Here is a 14,424-nt window from a genome sequence, read left to right on the forward strand (position 1 = left end):
GAGGCACCAGGTTGGGCCGCTGGGGTACAGCTCCCCGATTCCCCGTACAGCCCACGACCCTCACTCAACCCCCCCATCCCCACTCAGTCCCCCGATCTCCACTCAGCCCCCCGACCCCCCGGTACAGCCCCCACCCGATCCCCGGTACAGCTCCCCGACCCCGGCTCAGCCCCCCATCACCGCTCAGCCACCTGATCCCCGGTACAGCCCCCCATCCCGCCTCAGCCCCCCATCTCGGCTCAGCCCCTCGAACCCCGCTCAGCCCTCCCATCTCCACTCAGCCCCCCGGCCCCCGGTACAGCCCCCGAACCCCGCTCAGCCCCCCGATCCCCGGTACAGCCCTCGACCCCGCTCAGCCCTCCCATCTCCACTCAGCCCCCCATCCCCGGTACAGCCCCCCATCGAGCCTCAGCCCCCACCCCGCCTCAGCCCAGCCAGCCCCGCCCCCACATGCCCCGCCCCTGCCTCCGGCCCCGCCTTCCGCCCTTTGACCCGCGCCATTTCCGGTTGGAGACGTGGCCCGGGGCCGCCATCTTGGCTGGAGGCGAATCGGCTGCTGCTCCTGTCACGGGCGACGGGTGCGCAGCGGCCGGTGCGCCCTTCCCGGACCCCAGCCCAGGCCAGAGGACGCGGAGCGCGGGCGCGCCCCCACCACCGCCCTCGCCATGGTAAGATCCGCGCGGCTGGCCCGGCTGGCCCGGCTGGCCGGTGTCGCTCTCGGCCGGCCTGTGGCGGAGGCCGGCGGAGCCCCGGCCCCCGGGCGCGGCTGGGGTCTGGACGCCGGCCTCCTCCCTCGGGGCGCGGGGACCCGGCGGGCTCCCTGCTCCGCGCCCGGCGTCCCGGGATCCCCAGGCCTCGTCGTCGTGTCCACTGCCGCACCCCACCCCCTCCGACCAGCTGGACGCCAGCCGCCGCCGGGACTGGCGCTAGGTTTCTTTTTTCTTTTTCTTGAATTTTTTTTTTTATTTTTCTTTTGGACACCTGTGTAGGAGACTGGGTTTTATTTTGTCTCGTTTCGCATGGCAAGACCATGCGATGCTTGTGGGGGAGGGACCTCGGCGTCCAGGGCCGCTGCCCTGGCGGCGTCGGGGCTCGGCCGTCCCGGCGTTTGCAGCAGGTTCCCGCCCGTCTGTTGGTGCCTTAGCCCGCTGTTCGTCCTGTGTGTGCTACAAGTCCGGATTCCTTTTGTTTGTTCAGAAGGGGGAGTTGGAGGCGTAACGCCCCTGGTGACTTGGTGGGCCTCGAGTGTCCCTGACACCTGCCAGGTGTGTCGCGTCGATGAGCCAGTTACACGGAGCACGGCTTGTGTGTGCAGGGAACGCACCGTTTAAATTGGGTGTGTGGCGTCCTCTGTGTCCTGCGAAACTCCCTGTGGGCGGAAGATGGGAGAAAGCAAAGTTGGGAACTCCGCTACAGTTATCGCTGTGGTTTGTGGATATTCAGGAAGTAGAAGAAATGTTTCTGTTTTAAAGGAGTGTCATTTGGTTTCGAAGGCACCTTAAATTTTTTGAAAAATTATTTTATCACTGGGTGATTGACTTAACTTCTTACATACGTGGCAGTTGTCAGAATGTCACCAGTTGTATAAATTGGATGAAGCAGGTTTGCCTTCTAAAACTTTGGTGTGAACACATAAAATTAACACTCATTTTTCAGTTTCATCATGAGGCTTACATTTTACAGTTCTTAATTAAAGGTTTTAATGACCACTTATTAATCATATATTTACAAGGACAGAAAGCTATATTTCAGCATATGTATGTGTCTACAGTCTAATGATTATGGAAAATAAGTTTTTTTTAAAGATTTATTTTTAGGGGCCTGGTGTGGTAGTATAGTGGCTGAAGTCCTCACATTGTATGCACTGGGATCCCGTATGGGTACCGGTTCTAATCCCGGCTGTTCCAATTCCCATCCATCTCTTGTTCGTTGCCTGGAAAAGAAGTAGACGACAAAAGCTTTGGTACCCTGTATCCACGTGGGAGACCCGAAGGAGGCTCCTGGCTTTGGATTGACTCAGCTCCAGCCATTGTGGTCAACTGGGGAGTGAATCAGGCAGAAGCTTTCTTCTCAGTCTCTCCTCTCTGTAAATCTGACTTTCCAATAAAAATTTTTTTTTCAAGTTTTATTTTGGGGCCAGTGTAATGGCTCCATTGGCTAACCCGGCACCTGCAAATGCCGGCAACCCATATGAGTACTGGTTTGTGTCTCTGTTGTTCTACTTCCCAGCCAACTTCCTAGTTGTGGCCTGGGAAAGCAATGGAGGAGTGGCTTTGGGACCCTGCACTGGTGTGGGAGACCCGGAAGAAGCTCCTGGTTCCTGGCTTCAGATCAGTTCAGCTTTGATTGTTGGGGCTACTTTGGCTGAACCAGCAGATAGATCTTTCTCTCTCTTTCTCCATTTCTGTAAATTTGTCTTTCCAATAAAAATAACATACATATTTTAAAGAGTTATATTTAAAGAGAGAGGAAGAAAAAGAAAACTTCTGTTGGCAGGCCTACTTCCCACATGGCTGCAGCAGTCAGATCTGGACCATACCAAAGTCAGAAGCTCCCTCGGCATCTCCCATGTGGCTAGAGGGAGCCCTGGCCATCCTCTGCTGCTCCCCAGGTGTGCCGGATGAAGCTGGAAGGGAAGTGGAATAGCCAGAACATGGATTAGGTGCTCTGATATGGGATGTCAGTGGCCCAAGCAGAGTCTCATCCTTACATATTTTAATTTTGGTAATAGTTAAAGCCTTGCAAATGTGGGTAATTTATAAAAATCTTGTCTGTTGAGAGAGTCTTGGAACTTAGTATTTTTAATGAATTGATAACTGAAGGATGATGAAGTCCTAGATGCTGAGTGGTAGGGATACATTGGAAACATCGCTTTGACATGTGACATGTGTACATAGACACACAGTTGTGCCATGCATTTCTGAACTAATAAGAGACTTGAAATTATCCGGATACCCCAAAGGTTGATGTTATTTGGAGAACTTTGTCCAGGTGCATTCTTTGTAGAGTCTTAAGACATTTGCCTTATTTCTGTGTAATAGTTTGGGGTCTAACCCTTTTACAGAGTGGTCTGTGGGTAATAGATGACATCTACACTGAAACAAATTAAGACCTTAAGGTTACGTTGGGAAAGTTGGAGCAGGCCTTAGGCCTAGCAGTTAGAAACCTGCTTAGTACGCACTGCCATCCTTTTCTGAGTGTCTGGGCTTTAGCCTCGCCTCTACTTCCAGTTCTAGCTTCATGCTAATGTACACAGTAGACAGGCACAAACCAGTGCCCATGTGGGATCTGATACTTGTGGGTGGAAGATTATCCTGTTGAGTCACCAGAGTAGATGTTGAGGGTCTGCAGTAGTGGCTCAACAGACTAATCCTCTGCCTTACAGTGAGTGCTTACTTTTCCTTGGGTACTGGTTCTGGTCCTGGCTACTCAAACATCTGGTCTAGCTCATTGTTTATGGATTGGGAAAGCAGCAGTAAACTAATGGGTGGAGGATTTATCTGTCTTCTTTTTTTGAATCTGCCTTTCAAATAAAACAATAAATCTTTTTTTTAAAAAAAGGCTGAATTTGGGGGCAGTATTGATGAAGCTGCCTCCCATAATACCAACATCCTGTGTGGGTGCTGGTTTGAGTCTAAGCTGCTCTGCTTCCGATCCAGTTCCCTGCTAATTCACCTAGGAAAGCAGCTGAAGATGACCCAACTGCTTAGTCCCCTGCCCCCCATGTGGGAGACCCAGATGAAATTCTAGACCTCGGCCCAGCCCTGGACATTGAAGCTATCTGGGGAATGAACCAGCAGATGGAAGATTTTTCTCTGCCTCTCTGTAACTCTGCCTTTCAAATAAAATGAATAAATTTTAAGAAAAAAATTGGATTTGTGTGGTTAATAATCTATGCATAACAGAAGATAACTGACATCTTAAACAATTAGAGAGGATATTATTGCTTGATTTTTTTTTTCCGCTTATACTACAGCTGCACAGCTGTATTTTTATCTTTTTGTTGCTGGAGGGGACAGCAAAGAATGAATATTAGTTTCTTGAGTTTTCATTGATCTGCCATCTGCTTAGTCTTCATATGTCTTCAAAGCAAAAACTAATGTCTCTTTTCAAAAAATCTCTACAGGGTTTTATTTTAAAATAAACGAGATAGATTAAAAACCCTTAGTAAACTTTGCAAGCTTTAGGTTTTGTATGTGATTTACATTTTGCTTCAGTATTCTGTGGGATTTTATCTCTAATTACTTGATGTAAATAGGGAACATAGTGTTCTATAACAGGTATAGAAATTAACCTTAATGTAACCATGAATCATAATAAATATGAGAGCCCTTCACAAGTATAGAAAAGGGGTAGGACACAGCAAGTGAAGCTATTATTTATAATGGTGACACCCCGTATTGGCGTGTCAGTTCCAGGGCCAGGTGCTCAGCTTCCTATCCAGCTCCTTGGTAACATACTTGAGAAAGCAGGAGACTGTATGTTTGGGTCCTGGCCCCAGCCATTGTGGACATTTGAGGAGTGAACCAGCAGATGAAAGATCTCTTTCTTGTCAGTCTTCCCCTCTCTGTCACTGTGCCGTTCAAATAAAATAATTAAATCTGGAACCGTTGTTGGCAGAGAGTGTAAAGCCACCGTCTAATACTGTAGTATTCCATAAGTGCACTGGTTTAAGTCCCAGCTACTCCATTTCCAATCCAATTCCTTGCTCATGTGCCTGGGAAAGCAGTGGAAAATGGCCCAAGTGCTTGGATCCCTGTACTCACATTGGAGACACAGATGACGCTCCTGGTTTTTGCCTGGTCCAGCCAAGCTTTTGCAGCCAGTTAGGAACTGAACCAGTAAGTGGAAGATTTCTCTGCCTCCCCTCCCTTCTCCTGCTCTCCCTCTCTACTCCTTCCTTCCCTTTCTATAACTGTGACTTTCAAATAAATAAAAATCTCTTTAAAAATAAAATAATAAATCTGTAAAACAAAGCAAAAATATAAATACATTTTGATGTAAAAAAAAATGAAATCCATGCTTAGTTTTTTCTTAATATACTCTTCCCATTAACTTTTTGAAGTGGAAGAAAGATCTTCAGTGTGCTGTTTAACTCTCCAAATGTGTGTAAGAGCCAGGCCAGAAGAACCTGTACTCAGTCTGTCTCCTGCTTGGGTGACAAGACCCATGTGGCTAGACCATCTTCTACTGGCTTCCAGAATTCACATTAGCGAGAAGCTGGATCAGAAGTAGAGGAACTGGGACCCTTTCAGGCACTCTGATATGGGATCCAGGTGTCCCGGCCTGCATCTTAATCCTCTGAGCCAAGCCTTATGGCCACAAACAACTTGATAGGGAATCATATTTGTGCAGTCTGCCCCAAAGAAAATCAAGCCAAGACTAACTAAAAGCTCTGTGTCCCTGTCTGCTTTCAGGAGACATCCTGTCTCCCAGGACTCTGCTGGGAGGAGGAGGTGCTTTCTCTTTCCCTCTTCTTTACATGTTCACTTGTTGATTTTGCAAATAAAACTCCAAAAAAAAAAAAAAGTCAAATCATCATAAAAACTGTTAACGTACCCTTTACTGTATACTGCATTTTAATAATTGTTAAATGTCAGTAAATACTGATCTGTATGGCTTAGAAGTATTTCCTTTTTATTTTAATATTTACTTACTTGAAAGGCAGAGTTACAGGAACAGGGTGTGTGTGGTAGGGAGGCTAACGAAAGAAATCTTCCGTGTGCTGATTTACACCCCAGATAGCTGTTAACTGTTGGGGCTGGGCCAGGCCAAAGCTAGGAGCCAGAATATTCAGACAAATCCCCACATTGGTGCAGGTACCCAAGAGTTTGCGTCGTCCTCTGCTGCTTTCCCAGGCACATTTAACAGGCATTAGAAAATGTGATGTTGTTTTTGCCCCAGTTGGCTGCAACGACCATGTCTAGGCCAAGCTGAAAGCGGGAGACTCTATCTGGGCTCCCTCTTGGGTGGCAGGGGCTCAGGCACTCAGGTTGTCTGCTGTTGCCTTCCCAGACACGTTGGCAGGAAACTGGATCAGAAGCTGAGCAATGATGACTGGAACTGGCACTCTAGTGTTGGATGCTGGTAATACCTGTGGCAGCTTACTGGGCTGTGCCACACTACCGCCCCCTTGATGTTATTTTAACTCCGCTGGAAGCCTAGGGACAACCCTTAGGCCTGTGTAATCATTGCTTCTAGCAGACTTGTAAGTTTTCTATTAAGTACAACATGGTTGTGTAGGTGTGAAGTTTTGATCTTTCTCTGACATTTGATTTCTTTAATTTATTTCTCTAAATCTTCCAAAAATTCTGATATAGAGGCTAGTAACTTTAGGGCTCTATTTTCCAACCTTTGGTTTGGGGTAGATTCCACAGGGATTACAGTTATGCTTCTACTTGTCAGTATTTCTCAATGCAGGGAATGATTCTCTGTGGACCACTTGAAAATTTCTGCTCTAAAGTTATATGAGTTTCTTGAAATCCTTAGTAAAATTTTTTAGAGAGGCAGTTGATGTCATTTGAACATCAAGATATTGACCAACTCGGGTTGGACATGTGGCATAGAGGTTAAGTTGCTGCTTGGGACACCCATCAATATTCCACATTCGAGTATCTGGGATCTAGTCCTTGCTGCTCTGCTTCCAGTCCAGCTTCCTGCTAATGCTTGCACTGGGAAAAGTCTAAAGTACCTAAATACTCGAGTTTGCAGCTTCTGGCTTTGGTCTGATTTGTCTCTAGCAGTTGTGGGCATTTGGGGAGTGAACTAGATGTGTGTGTGTGTGTGTGTGAGTACATGCATATATGTACATGTCTACCTTTCAATTAAAAATGAAAAATGTAAAAAATTGACAAAACCATAGGGTAAAAATGATTACCTTGAAGTGACATTTTAAAAAAGACTTATTTATATTTTTTATTGGAAAGTCAGATTTACAGAGAGAAGGAGAGACAAAGAAAATAATCTTCCATATGTTGGTTCACTCCCCAAATAACCACAAAAGCCCGAATTGAACTGATCTGAAGCCAGGAGCTTCTTCCGGGTCTCCCACTGGGGAAAGGGTCCCAAGACATTGGGCCATCCTCTGGTGTTTTCCCATACTACAAGCAGAGAGCTGGGCAGGAAGTGAAACAGCCAGGGCATGAATTGGCACCGATATGGGATCCTGGTAGATGCAAGGCAAGGATTTAACAACTAGGATGTCGCACTGGGTCCAAAGATTTATTTATTTTTATTTAAAAGGCACATTTTATAGAGAAAGAAGGTCTTTATCTGCTGGATCATTCCCCAAATAGCCAAAGTGGTGAGGGCTGGACCAGCTTCCAGCCAGGAGCCAAGAACTCCATGCAGGTGTCATGTGGATGCAGAGTCCCAGAGATCTGGGCTGTCATTTGCTATCAGCTTAGAGCTTAAAAGATTAGAAGTGAACTGGCTGGATGCTGGTGTTGCACGAGGTGGCTTAACTTTCTGCTTCCAACTTCTAGTTTGTTTCACTTAGTATTTTCAACATGTATCAGTTCTTCTCTCCTTTTTATTACAAAATATTCTGGCCGCGAGTGGTGTCCAGCGGCTAAAGTCCTCTCCTTGAACATGCCTGGGATCCCATATGGGCACCTGTTCTAATCCCAGCAGCCCCACTTCCCATCCAGCTCCCTGCTTGTGGCCTGGGAAAGCAGTCGAGGATGGCCCAAGGCTTTGCAACCCTGCAGTTGTGTGGGAGACCCAGAAAGAAGTTCCTGGCTCGTGGGATTGGATCAGCTCAGCACTGGCCTTTGTGGACACTTGGAGTGAATCATCAGATGGAAGATCTTCCTCTGTCTCTCCACCTCTCTGTATATCTGACTTTGCAATAAAAATAAAATTTTTCTTTAAAAAAATCTCATCATATGGTGTATCAGTTTTGATATCCACTAATGGATGATAGCCAGTGGGGTTTTCAGTTTTTAGCTATTGTGAGTAATACTTCTTTGACTATTCATGTACGAGTTTGGTGTGGCACACTGCTGCTGAGGGAAGCTAGGAAGCAAAAAAAAGTCTTCCCTTACATTATCTTACCTTATATTCACATGGGCATAGTATGTAATGAGTCACCTGAGATTGTCCTGTGTGTGTTTTAAGATTTATTTATTTTTATTTGAAAGGCACTTTTGTTTTGCTTTTGTTTGTTTGTTGATGGAGAGGAGAGAGGAGAGACAGGAAGATCTTCTGTCTGTAGGCTTACTCCCCAGATGGCCACAGTGGCTAGAGCGGAGCTGATCCAAATCTAGTAGTTTATTCTGAGCCTCCTATGTGAGTGCAGGAGCCCCAAGACCTTGGGCCATCTTCCACTGCTTTCCCCGGCCATAGCAGAGAGCTGGATTGGAAGTGGAGCAGCCAAGACAAAAACTGCTGTCCCTGTAGGATTCTGGCATGATGAGCCACTGCGCTATCCCCAGATTGACCTATTTTTCATTGGTTAAATGAAGCAGCAACAACATTTAAATCTTTTTCCTTTTTAAAATGTCATTGTATTGGACCCATGTAGATAGTAGAAACATGAACCTCCTATGATAAAAATTAATGAGGGCCTGGCGTGATAGCCTAGTAGCTAAAGTCCTCACCTTGTACGTGCTGGGATCCCATATGGTCACTGATTCATGTCTTGGCTGCTCTGCTTCCCATCTAGCTCCCTGCTTGTGGCCTGGGAAAGTAGTCGAGGATGCCCAAAGCCTTGGGACCTGTACCCACATGGGAGCCTAGAAGAAACTGCTGGCTCCTGGCTTCAGATTGGCTCAGCTCTGGCAATTGCGGCCACTTGGGGAGTGAGTCAGCAAATGGAAGATCTTCCTTTCTGTTTCTCCTCCTCTCTTTATATCTGACTTTCCAGTTAAAGTAAATGAATTATTTTAAAAATTTCTTAGTGGTTAATACACTGGTTAAGATAACTGTATCCTGTATTGGAATGCCTAGGTTTGAGCCCTGGTTTTGCTATCAGTTCTAGCTTCCTGCTGCTGGATACCCTGGGAGGTAGCAGTCCTTATATCCCTGCCACCTGCATAGGAGAACTGCACCAAGCTCCTCACTTTGGCTTGGCCAACTGCGGCCATTGCAGCTGACTGGGGAGTGCACTGATACATAGGTGCTTTCCATGTCTTTCTTCCTCTCACATTAAAAAAGTAACAAATAATTTTAGGTCAGTTCCTTCTCCTTTGGGATTAGGGTATTATTATTTGTTTAACAAAAACTTAAAGCGTCTTGCCTTTGTGTAAATAAATCTTTGCTTACCTCACACTGTTAATTCAAGCTAAAAACCTGAAATAGATATGAGTCCTGACTTTTCTGTAGTTTCATTGTTTTCCTAGGATCAATTACTGTCCTCAGTATATCTTCTTGCCTCATATCTCGGGGATGCAGAATCCTCCAAATAGGTTGAAAGAAAAATGTTTGTCAAATACAAAACTTTATTTTACAAAATCAGAACTATATAGAAAAGTTCTTTGAATTATTTGCTACTCTAAAAGTAACCAACTGGTAATTTTATTTGTTTATTTATTTTAAAGATTTAGTTATTTTTAATGCAAAGGCAGTCCGATATACAGAGAGGAGGAGAAACAGAGAGGAAGATCTTCTGTCCAATGATTCACTCCTCAAGTGACCACAAAGGCCAGTGCTGTGCTGATCTGAACCCAGGAGCCAGGAACTTGCTCCAGATATCCCATACGGCTGCAGGGTCCCAAAGCTTTGGGCTGTTCTCCACTGCTTTCCCAGGCCACAAGCAGGGAGCTGGATGGGAATTGGGGCTTCTGGGATTAGAACCGGCACCCATATGGGAACCCCGGGGCATGTTCAAGGCGAGGACTTTAGCTACTAGGCCACCATGCCGGGCCCTATTTTATTATTTTTGCTTGAAATAGCTACAGAGAGAGAGGGAAAGACAGAGGATAAGAGGCTCTTCCACCTGCTGGTTCACTCCCAAATGGCTATAAGTGCTGGAGCTGAGCCTGTCCGAATCCAGGGTCTGCCACATGGGTGTATCGGCCCAAGGTCTTGGGACATCTTCTGCTGCTTTTCCAAATCATAAGCAGGTAACTGGGTGGGACTGGAAATGGCACCCAAAAGGATGCCCAGTGCCTGCTACAACGCTGCATCAGCCCAAGTTTTAGTTTTCTCTCTCTCTTTTTTTTTTTTTTAAAGGCTTATTTTTATTATTTTTTTATTGGAAAGGCAGATATACAGAGAGGAGAGACAGAGAGGAAGATCTTCCGTCCGATGATTCACTCCCCAAGTGAGCGCCACAGGCCGATACTATGCCGATCTGAAGCCAGGAGCCTCTTCTGGGTCTCCCACGCGGGTGCAGGGTCCCAAAGCTTTGGGCCATCCTCGACTGCTTTCCCGGGCCACAGGCAGGGAGCTGGAAGGGAAGCAGGGCTGCCGGGATTAGAACCGGCGCCCATATGGGATCCCGGGCACGCAAGGCGAGGACCTTAACCACCTGCGCCACCACGCCGGGCCCCAAGTTTTAGTTTTCATAAAAATAAGAAAATTAGTATTTTTCCTTTTGTTTTTAAAAGATTTGTGCATTTACTTATTTTCTTTAAAGGTTTACTTATTTTATTTGAACAAGTTTCTTTATGAGGGAGAGGGAAAGTGAGAGAGGAATCGGTCAATCTTCTGTTTGCTATTTCATGACCCAAACGCAGCAGCAGCCAGAGCTAGGTTGATCTGAAGCCAGGAGTTCCCTCCAGGACTGTAGTGTGAGTGCAGGAGCCTAAAGTCTTGGGCCATTTTCTACTGCCTTTCCAGGCACTTTAGCAGGGAATCTAGGCCACCCCGAGAGCTGGCAGGAAAAATTCTGTCCTTAGTACCTGCATTCCCTAATAGATGCTGTTTTTTTCCTGTTTTGTGCAGAGTAAAATTGAAGTTGAGGCATTCCATTTTTATAGATTTCTGAAGTAATGTTGTAGTAAGGTTATTTAAATAACATTATTCGTCTTTCATTTTCCATTTGTATCAAACATTATTATGTCAGTTCCCTAATTTAGCACCGTTCCTTCCCAGGCCACTTAGTCAAAGCAACCCCTTTTTCTTTTCAAAGATTTGTTTATTTGAAAGGGAAAATGAGGGGAGAAATGAAAATCGAAGATCTTTCATCCTGATTTACTCTCAGTGGCTGTAATGACTAGGGTTGGGCCAGACCAAAGCTAGGAGCCTGGAATTGGATTTGTGTCTCCCAAGTGGGTGGCAGGGGCCCACGCACTTGGGACTCAAAATTAAGGCTCTCATACGAAATGCGGGTGTTTCAGGCAACAGTTTATCTTGCTGTGCCGTAGTGCTGGCTCCTCTTCTATGTCTTGAATGCACCTGGTCAGATTTCTGTGTACAGAGAGTTGGGGGGGAAATTACAAACTTTTCTTTAGGTGCATGACTGGAAAATAGGAAGAGTATCTTTATTTTCCACTACTTTTGCTTTGCCTTATGAGCTGTATACTGGAATATAAAGCGATGCAAGTCTGAAAGTCAGTGCTCATTTATGTTATTCCGTGGAGGCTGATGAGAAAACAAATGTGAAGAAATAATTGACTAGTACTTATTTGTATGTGTGTTCCTGGCAGGTGCTGTTGGCAGCGGCAGTCTGCACAAAAGCAGGAAAGGCTATTGTTTCTCGACAGTTTGTGGAAATGACCCGAACTCGGATTGAAGGTTTGTTAGCAGCTTTTCCAAAGCTGATGAACACTGGAAAACAACATACATTTGTTGAAACAGAGAGTGTAAGATATGTGTACCAGCCTATGGAGAAACTGTACATGGTACTGATCACTACCAAAAACAGCAACATTTTAGAAGACTTGGAGACTCTAAGGCTCTTCTCAAGAGTGGTAAGAGTCCTGCAATATTCAGTTCTGTGTTTTTATACTTTTTATGTGAAACTGGTTTTTACCCCTAAAGTGGCTGCTGTTTAAAACTTTGTAGCTTATTGCTATAGTTTATTATTCATTCAGCAAATATTTAGTGGATGTCCTTTACTCTGTAACTATCCCAGAAGAGAATATGGAACTACCATCTCATTTTTTTTAAGATTTATTTTATTTTTATTGTAAAGTCAGATATACAGAGAGGAGGAGAGACAGAGAGGAAGATCCCCTGTCCGATGATTCACTCCTCCAAGTGACCGCCATGGCTGGTGCTGAGCCAATCCAAAGCCAGGAGCCAGAAGCTTCCTTCAGGTCTCCCACACGAGTGCAGGGTCCCAAGGCTTTGGGCCGTCCTCTATTGCTTCCCTCCCAAGGCCACAAACAGGAAGCTGGATGGGAAGTGGGAATCCCAGGACCAGAACTGGCGTCCACATGGGATCCTGACGCGCTCAAGGCGAGGACTCCAGTTGGTAGGCCATTGTGCCGCTAGGGCACTGCGCCGGGCCCTACCATCTCATTTATCACTTTTTTTTTTTTAATAAACTTGGGTTTCTATGAGAATTTGTTTCAAAGATTTATGTATTTATTTATTTTATTGGAAAGGCAGATTTTACAAAGGAGAGACAGAAATATCTTCCATACACTGGTTCACTCCCCAAGTAGCCACAACAGCCAGAGTTGAGCCAATCTGAAGCCAGGAGCTTTCCCCAGGTCTCTCATGTAAGTACAGGGTCCCAAGGCCTTGGGCCGTCCTCGACTGCTTTCCCAGGCCTCAAGCAGGGAGCTGGATGGAAAGTGGAGTAGGTAACACACGAACCAGTGCCCATATGGGATTCTGGGAGATGCAAGGCAAGGATTTAGCCACAGCCCTATATCAAGTCCCATGTCTCACTTCTTAAGCAGTTACTTTAATCTGCCTTTGTGGTGTTAATACTTGTTTGGTGTGGTTTTTAATGTTTTTTAGTAACTTACTGATACATACAGAAATACAAGGGTTTATGCCAAGAACTTATAAAGCCTAGTAGGAGCCAAGAAAGTGATTTCAGGTTTATTGGAATTTGAGTATTTAAAAGGCTAAGATCTGGAAACACAGATGTTGGTAAATTCTGAATCTTTTCCATTGCTCTCCATGCTTAGATCCCTGAATATTGCCGAGCCTTAGAAGAGAATGAAATATCTGAGCACTGTTTTGATTTGATTTTTGCTTTTGATGAAATTGTTGCTCTGGGATATCGGGAGAATGTTAACCTGGCACAGATCCGAACCTTCACAGAAATGGACTCTCATGAGGAGAAGGTGTTCAGAGCAGTCAGAGAGGTAAATCTTTGGGGCTGTTGAGTTGGATAAGTTTCTTGTTTTTACTTGCCACTATGGATTGTACTCAAAGCTATATCCATGTACTTATTTCTCTTTCATAGACTCAAGAACGTGAAGCTAAGGCTGAGATGCGGCGTAAAGCAAAGGAGTTACAACAGGCCCGAAGAGATGCAGAGAGACTGGGTAAAAAAGCACCAGGATTTGGGGGATTTGGCAGCTCTGCAGTGTCTGGAGGCAGCACGGCTGCCATGATCACAGAGACCATCATTGAAACTGAGAAACCAAAGGTGGCACCTGCACCAGCCAGGTACAGTCCAGTGCATATACCAGCACCCCTAGATGGCAGGTGAAGACTGTATGTCTGGAGGGATGCCTGATTTCTAGCAATCTATAAATATGAGAGACTTGATGAAATAAGATCTTAAGATCTCTTAAATCAGAACTTGTTAAACTGAACTTCACAAAGTATAGAGAGAAAGGAGAGATATGAATATCATATTTTTCATTTTAGGTAGAAGAGTTTTTTGTTTTTGTGTGTGTTTTTTTTAACAAATTATCACAGGACAGTTTCTTATCAGAGATGCCTTATTTGGGGAAGGGAGGAAATATTCAGTTCTTTCTGGAATGTGTTTTAATCTTGGTCAACAGTTGATTCAAGGGGGAATCTGAACTACTTGAATATGCATAATTTTGTTTGTGCACAAGTACATTTGTCTGGATGGAAGGCACATAATTTTCTTCAGATCCTGTAGGATTATAAAAATGTGCCATGGGTCTTTGAGTACTCAAGGCTTAAATGTTGTAGTTCCATAGGCCCTGGGATTTCTCCTACCCCTACCTCGTCCCCACCTCTCCCCACCCCCCCAAGTTCTCCTATATTATTACTCTAGTATAGTTTTTTTTTTTTTTTTAACAATCTTTACACAGTTAATTTGGGTAAAAAGGTTCAAGGGCTATAGGAAAGTGGGTAAGATTATTATTTCCATATTGCTTCCTTCATGTATTTGAGGTAAAGGGGGATATCGAGGGAGAAACCCCACCCAGTTTCCCAGCCACCCCAAGTCCTGCATGTGTGGCATGCTCTGAGATACTCGCTCAAGTGGTTTGGATAGGTTACAAGTTATGAATCGCTGCCAATCTCGCCTCTCCAAACACAACGAGGTCGTTGAAAAATCCACTGATTGACATTATCCATCATAGCATCTCTATTTGCCTG

At 45.2% G+C, this 14,424-nt stretch overlaps 1 protein-coding gene across 2 annotated transcripts in view; it reads left to right on the top strand.

Annotated features, from left to right (window-relative positions):
• Window positions 1-506: 506 nt before the first annotated feature.
• ARCN1 (archain 1) overlaps window positions 507-14,424 on the top strand; it is a 31,122-nt gene continuing 17,204 nt past the window's right edge. The window contains exons 1-4 of one of the 2 annotated variants that reach the window (XM_040977069.1): window positions 507-668; window positions 11,592-11,855; window positions 13,029-13,208; window positions 13,310-13,515. In XM_040977069.1, coding sequence (XP_040833003.1) covers window positions 666-668; window positions 11,592-11,855; window positions 13,029-13,208; window positions 13,310-13,515 — 653 coding nt within the window. In that variant the 5' untranslated portion in view covers window positions 507-665. The remainder of the gene's footprint in view (window positions 669-11,591; window positions 11,856-13,028; window positions 13,209-13,309; window positions 13,516-14,424) is intronic. The other variant, XM_040977070.1, reaches the window with a different exon arrangement.

The sequence above is a fragment of the Ochotona curzoniae genome, unplaced genomic scaffold (assembly GCF_017591425.1).
Source record: "Ochotona curzoniae isolate NIBS_2020 unplaced genomic scaffold, NIBS_Ocur_1.0 contig_2723, whole genome shotgun sequence".
In the NCBI taxonomy this organism is placed as follows: domain Eukaryota; kingdom Metazoa; phylum Chordata; class Mammalia; order Lagomorpha; family Ochotonidae; genus Ochotona; species Ochotona curzoniae.